Source organism: Mus caroli, chromosome 14 (assembly GCF_900094665.2).
Source record: "Mus caroli chromosome 14, CAROLI_EIJ_v1.1, whole genome shotgun sequence".
Lineage (NCBI taxonomy): Eukaryota > Metazoa > Chordata > Mammalia > Rodentia > Muridae > Mus > Mus caroli.
In genome coordinates this window covers 55,267,470-55,274,696 of record NC_034583.1, presented here as the reverse complement: position 1 = coordinate 55,274,696, position 7,227 = coordinate 55,267,470, and the positions used below count along the sequence as shown (strand labels likewise).

Here is a 7,227-nt window from a genome sequence, read left to right as displayed (position 1 = left end):
AGAGGAGAGGAGAGGAGAGGAGAGGAGAGAGAGAGGGGGGAGAGAGAAAGAGATACAGAGATGGGGAGAAAGTGGAGGTAGAGGGAGAGAGGAAAGTAGAAGAGAAAGAGTGGGAAGAGGGAGGAGGGGAGAAAGAGAGGAGAGAGAGAAAGAGAGAGAGAAAAAACAAAGACACAAAACCCTTGAACTCTTGAGATTCTGAGACACTGTTTTGAAGTCAGCAAGATGGGAGGTGGGAAGGGAATGGTCCAGCCAGCCGGCACTCTCCTCCGGAAGGACTGGTCCTGGCAGAGGCCTGTGGCCAAGGAAGAGGCACCTGGTGAACCAGGCTGGGGCTGCCTGCCTGCAAGTCAGAAACAGGGGTCTGTCCAGCACAGGAACCTTATGCCTGGCAGATCTGAGCCAACCTCATCAGTCTTCCTTCCCAGAACCCATTTCAGTGCCAAGGGGTGACTAGTAGGGCCTGAAAGAAGAGCCAGTCTCCTAGGCTGGGTGGGGTTCAAGAAAAGAAAAGAAAAAAAAGAAAAAAGAAAAAAGAAAAAAGTCTGTCTCATGAGTTTCCTATGGCTTCCAAAGAGGTTTTATGAGTGAAGTTTCTGCCATCTTGTGGCCAAGACTGGTACTGCCTGAATCCCAGCTCTGCTGCCTCCCCCTGCTCCCTAGTACTGCCCAGTTGTTCCCTGGGTGGAAAGGGCAGCCTCTGAGGAAAGGAGGGTTCAGAGAGGCCTCTACCCACATTCCAGCCTCGAGGAGCTTCTGGAAGGTCCCAAGAATGGGGTTGCCTCTCATCCATACAAGGACTATCGTTTGTGAAAGAGAGGATATGGGTGGGCCATATAGGAGGAGAAGCCAGGCCCTGTCCACCTTCCCAAGAGCCAAAGGAGGCAAAGGGTAGACACCTGGGTGACCTGGGAAGGGAAGAAGGAAGCAGAGGACTTACTTACCCCCTTGACCCTAGGGTGGCAGTGTAGCTGAGGTTAAAACAGGAGTCCCCTTCCCAGAGCGTGAGACCCACATAGACAGGTTCAAAGGAGGGCGACACCCTTTAAGCAGATGCCCCTAGAACGAGAGTGCTGTCTGAGGGCAAAGGTGTGTGCACCTCTGGGCAGAGACCAGGAAGGTGTGAATGCCACTCACTTCAGCCTTTGTCTCAAGTGTGTAGACCCAGCCACAGGAGGCAGAGCCATTGTGATCACAGAGCTCTCATCTCCTTTGCTTTGTCCTGGATCAAGAATGCCAAACGCTGACCTGACTTTTTCTTTCTGCAAGCTCCCTGCCACCTGAAGCAGATAGTACGTACTTTCATGGCGTGGAGCTGCTCTTTACCGGAACATTCTATCCTCCATACCTCCACCCGGTGTCCCAGAGCCAGCTGCACCTTCAGGGGCTGGTGATGATTTGATGGCCCCGGTTACTACGGCACTCCCAGGACATGCCCACCCTTTTTGTAGTGAGGTTGCCCCAACTGATGGAGCCACGCCAGCAGATTCTGGCCCAAGTCTTCATCCTCCTGAGGTTCCCTTTCCCTGAAAACTCTGGTACCAGATGGTGAGCTAGCCGGGGTTCCACCATGGAGCAGAGAACTTTCAAGGTGTTTCAGAGATGAAGTTTGCAGAGAGAACCGGGTGTTCACAGACTCCTTTGAAGGGCACTTAGGGCAGAGGCCTAGAAAAGCAGTAGACTCTGACAATATAGGGTCATCCCCAAACCACAAAAACATATTGCCACAAGGCCTCAATTGCCCGCAGCCCAGGAACAAAAGACCCCAGAGGTGACCAGGGGGGACTGAGGCAGAGTCTTACAGGCGCCTGTATCCATCCTCGTGACTGAGCCTCTCAAATCTCAGCCCTCCTTTGTGTCTGCCACTAAATTCCACTTTGGTGTCTCCAATGAGTGGGGCAGAAAATGGGTGAGTGCTGGTACTAGAACCTGAGCAGTGTGGTATCCAGGCATCAGGCCACACACGTACATCAGACACATGATCTCACATACAGTTTTTATATGGTTGGGGACAGTAAAACTTTTCACTGGTGGCTGCTACGAGACAGATATTAACACTTGAAAGTCTTTGCCTAGAGTCTGGCATATAGTAAACCCTCAACAATTGCTTGCCTACCAAAAACAAAAAATCTATGGCTCCTCTGTGTTGTGTGGTCCGACTGGACATTGATCCTCAGTCTTTCCGGGCAGGCTCGGCCTTAATGCGGCAAATCTCCCTCCTAGTTAAGAGGGCTGAGTAGGGAGAGCCTGAAGCAGTGAGCGGCACTGAGCATAGAGGTGAGATCTGCTGACTGGCAGATTTGAGGGTCCGGCTCATCTCAACTGTAGCCCAGCCAGCGCCCTCATCAATGCGCAGGCTCACTGCTCCAAACTCAGCTCTCAGAGTGAGCTTCTAATGCCGTATGTTCGAACACTTCAGGGCAACTGACAATAAAATAGACTGAGAACACAGCTGAAATCCAAAAGGGAAAAAGGCAAGGCTGCGCTCCACAGGGAGCCATGTCTGTTTCCTAATCTGTCTCCTGCCCCAAATAGCTCCGCTCTCCTTCCCCGATTTGTGTTGACGTGTTTCTTGTCTGTGGAAGCAGATGCCACCAAGACATAAACTAGGTCACAGAGGACTATGATGGCCCCACACAGGCCCATAGGCCATGTCCTCCTCTGACTTGAATGTCCAGGTTCCGGGCTCAGAGCTCAGAGCACAGACTCCAGGATCCACAGAATGCAGCCCTTCATGTGAAGTGGGAGTGGGCGGGGCTTGTCCCCCAGCTTGGCACAGAGCCCCTGGCTTGCCTGGCTTTCTGGTCCTCTTTCCTCGTGGACAACCAGAGAACCACAGGGCTCTGCTGCTGCCCTGGAGGAGGTTTGGAGCTGCCTGTCAGCTCTGTCATGCTGGACGGAACATGAATTATACAAACAAACACTTGACTCCTAGGCTCTAAAGCAGGAGGTCAGGGCACTCGCTCTGCCATGCCTGACAGCCTGAGTTCAGTCATCAGAATCTCCATGGTAGGAAGAGAACACTGACTTTCACAAGTTGTGCATGCATGCCACACACACACACACACACACACACGTATACAAATAAATAAATGAACGTAATAAAAAGAAAATGGTTTTAAGTCTGATGTACATCCAGTTTCAAGCCCCAGCCCACCCAGGCAGATTGATAAGTACCCATCTAGAATGATCCAGCAGTAAGGGGTCGAGCCAGCACATGACCTAAGCCATGTGTCCCCTGCTGGCCCCGCTCCCTCCTTCTCAAAGAGTCCTGTGTCCAGCACTGGGTCCTGAGGTTTCTCTTCCTCTCTCCACAGGTTCTTTCAAAGCATGACTTTGGCCCCATCACCACTGACATCCGAGAGGGACAAGTGTTCTACTATGCCGAAGACTACCACCAGCAGTACCTGAGCAAGAACCCAGACGGCTACTGTGGCCTCGGGGGTACTGGGGTTTCCTGCCCGATGGCCATTAAAAAATAATTTCTCTCCGAGAAGCTGTCCCTGTAGGTTCCATTAACACCATGATTGTTGGATGGAGTGGCACCACTGTGATTCACATCTGTCACTTTATGCAAAGCACACACACCACATGGGCCTTTACATGAATCTGGTTGTTATTGGGGTTTGATTTCCAGAGAGGAGGATGACAAAGTGATACACGGTAATCTGCCTTCTGATCAGTCTGGGTGGGGACAGATCATGACATTTTAGTGGATTGTTTGGATCTGCTCGGACTGGAGGGATGCTGAGGGTTCTGAAGCAGGGGGATGGCCAGGAGAGCACAGGGTACTGGGACCCCTTGGTCTGTGCTGACATACCTCACCCACTTCCCTGCCCTCGGGTGCCTAATTCATTAGTGTCTACAGATCCCATGAATCATTTGCCAAATCGCTTTGCTCTGCTGGCTCTAGACGTGTATTAGGGGTCTCTCTCCCCCTCCATCCTCTCTGTGCAGAGAAAAGACATGAGTGACCTTAATGAATTCTAACATTCTGCTTACAGCTATGATAAAGCTTGTTCTAATAAAAATCTGCAGTTTGGTAATAGCAACCGCCTGCTGTGAGTCTGTCTTCCCTTGTTCGGGAAGGATATTTAGAAGTATCGCAAAGCCAAGTTAAGAGCTCAAGAGGAAACAACAACTACAACAAGCCCTCCTGGTTATTTTTCCATAAATGGAAAATATGATTAAAAGTTTTGGCAAGTGGGCACACCCCTGGCTCTCTATGGCTTTAGTAATGAATAGTTGTTTTCAGGGTGCCTGTAACATGTCACATCGAGGACAATCGAACTTAGAACAGATACCTTCAGTCTTTGCCCTTGAAAAGAAGAACATTCTCTTTCAGACAAGAAACCATAGCCATGTAAACAAATGGGTAGGTAAACTAACTTCAGGTCCTGATGCAGGATGGAGAGATGCATAGGAAAGGTGATGGCTCTGGGACCACGGAGCTGTGCGCAGGGTCATCTCAGCTGGTGGTTTCACCACAGTCCCCATAAGGTGGCAAATGGCAAGGTGGAATGGCTTACCAAATAAAGCAATCTGCCGGTGAGTGTGTGCCAGGAAAACACACACACACACACACACACACACACACACACACAGAGCTCAGAAGCAATCACCCTGTATGCTTCAGCTAAAAGAAGAAAAGGGTTTCTAGACCAGAAGTACAAGTGGTCATGGCAGGATTGGAGAAACTGAAAGGCCCTCCAGACTTGAGTTTGCAGAACAGTGCCCTGTGAGGAACTGTCCAAGGTGGGCAGAGATGGCTCAGGGAGGATCATTAAGGAACCTGAGACCTGGCTTTAATTGAATAGCAGCACTAGGACGTTCAGAGTCCTCTTTTAACTTGGGAACAAGTGAGCAGAGTGTTATTACCACGTGAGGGCACAGATCTAGGCAAGGGTCAGATGCAAGTTCCTGGCTCCATTGTAGAGATGTAGAGGGAGGCAGTTTAGGGGCAGATCTGCAGCTTGGAAGGAATCCAAGAATGAGAAACTTTGGAGTGATCTGCATGCAGATGCCATAGGACCATACAAGGTTATGTGGGAGAGGATGAAGGTGCTGACGTCTAAGGAGTGGGGCCTCCACTGGTGCCCAGGGATGCCTGGTTACAGGAGAAGCAGATGAGCTCGGAAAGTGACACTTGAGGTTGTCTGTGAAAGAAAGGTGTCCCTCGGGGAGAAGGAACAGGGCCCACTCCTTGGGCCTTGCCCTAAGCCTTCCACAGAATGGAGCTGAGGATTTCCCTTGGGGACTCTGTGCTGGGTACACAAGCCTCGTCCAGGCACTTCTAGAGTCGCAGACTGCTGATAATGCTCAGAAGTCCCAGGAGGACCATTGGATAGAATCACAAAGACAAGCAGGGCCTTGATTTAGCTCTGTCGCATGGGACCTGGGATATCTGACTTAAATCTGAGGTGTTTCCCCACTCCATGGAGACACCACTACATTGACCATGTCTCTAGGTCTATAAGCATGACACTTTAACATCTACCTTACATACACATGTTGGCATGACCCGCTCCCCACCACCCAACTCAGTCTCCTTGCCTTGACCTTCTATCTATACCCTCACCGCTCTTGGCCGTCTCCTGAGAGTGTGCTTGTCCGTACATAGATAAATATAGAGTTTACATGCCCCAGTCACCGTCTTTATTGGACTCTAACATTCCAGGCCACCACCTATCTCCCCTCTACACCACAGGGCCCACAACAATTGTTCTCATCCTTCCCATAGCTGTTAGGCCTGTTAGGCCTGTTCGTCCTGACTGGCTCATGTCTCCCTATAGAAACTGCAGATAAACTCACCTGTTGTCCACCCTTCCTGTGCCTCACAATAGCCTGGTGCTTCCCGAGGCAGCTCTCCATGCCTAATCTAGAACCTATAAGCAACAGGTATCTTTTAAAATTAATTTAATAATTTAATTTTTGGAACAGGATCTCACTGTGTAGCCCTGGCTGGCCTCAAACTCACAGACATCTGCCTACCTCTTCCGGAATTAAAGGCAGTGTTCCACCAATACCCAGCTGAAAAGCTGTCATTTTTTTTTTATTTGGTTAAGATTTTATGTGTATGTAGGTGCACCATGCGCGTATCTTGAAGGTATTCACAAGTACCAAGACTTCTTTTGTGGACCTGAATATCATCAGCTATTGTACCTCATGTTCACCAGAAAGGGATGCATATTTTATTTTTGCTGGTGGAATAATCTACGGATTACAGCAGAGTCCGTGAGTATAGTCCGGGCCTTCTCTCTCTTTACCAGCCAGTGGTCTACCTGCCTGCTTCTTCTGGTAAGAGAGATGTTCAACTCTCCCGCTTTCCCTATGGGCTTGTTTGTTTCTCCGTACAGTTTCAATGGGTTTGCTTTGTGAATGTGGAGGCTTGTCTCTAGGTGTAGAAACATTTGAGGTTTTCAGTCTCTTGATGTGAACCCTCAGTCCCTAGCAGTAATATCCTCTTCTGAGAAGTCCCCTTTGTTGCATATTAACATAGTCACCCTGCTTTTGTAGTGTCCCCTGGGGCAGCAGTGGCCTTGGTTATCAGCTTGACCTGGTGTGGAGGCCATGAAGATGCAAGCTCCCAAGCACCTATGAGGATTTTCCTTGGTTGACTTCTGTGTCAATCCCTCTGCTTACACGATCTGATCCTCTCTGAAGGATACCGATAGAACCATTCTGCTTCTGTACGTCTGGGAAAGTCATTTTATCAAATAAAGTTTTTCTGATATGAATTTTTTTTCTGTCAGGAACTTCGAGATGTTTTTCATGGTCTTCCCCTCTCTGACATGCGCAGTTTTCGGGGGAGATCTGCCATCACCCTCTGCTCTTCTATATGCGATGTGTATCATTTTCTCTTCTGTCTGTTGCTTTTATAATTTTCTCAATCAAGTAAATTGATCATATTGTGTAAAAGTGTGCTGCTACCAGATAATACATTATTTTAAATAGGGCTGTTGCAGGATATGCATTTGAAGTTTCTCTGTGTTGGTTAGGAGATGTTTGTTTGTTTGTTTGTTTGTTGTTGTTGTTGTTAACTTGGTCTAGGAAGAGAGAACCTCCATTGAGAAAACATCTCCATCAAACTGGTCTGTGAGCAAGTTTGTAGGACGTTTTAAAATTTTGATTATTGATGTGGGAAGGCACAGCCCATTGTGAGCGTGGTCACCCTGGACAAGGTGGTCTTGGACTATATAAGAAAGCAGACCGGGCATGGTGGCGCAC

General features: G+C 49.1%; 1 protein-coding gene and 1 long non-coding RNA gene across 3 annotated transcripts in view; one reads left to right on the top strand and one right to left on the bottom strand.

The window, feature by feature from the left end:
• The window catches only part of Msra (methionine sulfoxide reductase A), a 324,774-nt gene extending 320,722 nt beyond the window's left edge, over positions 1-4,052 (top strand). For both annotated transcript variants that reach the window (XM_021182154.2, XM_029468781.1), the window contains exon 6: positions 3,318-4,052. In XM_021182154.2, the coding sequence (XP_021037813.1) occupies positions 3,318-3,482 (165 nt within the window). In that variant the 3' untranslated portion in view covers positions 3,483-4,052. The remainder of the gene's footprint in view (positions 1-3,317) is intronic.
• Positions 1-7,227, bottom strand: part of LOC110309475 — a 10,753-nt gene that overhangs the window by 901 nt on the left and 2,625 nt on the right. Inside the window, exons 2-3 of the long non-coding RNA XR_002379706.1 lie at positions 945-1,059; positions 181-343 (exon numbers count right to left, since the gene is read on the bottom strand). This is a non-coding gene — a long non-coding RNA (uncharacterized LOC110309475). The remainder of the gene's footprint in view (positions 1-180; positions 344-944; positions 1,060-7,227) is intronic.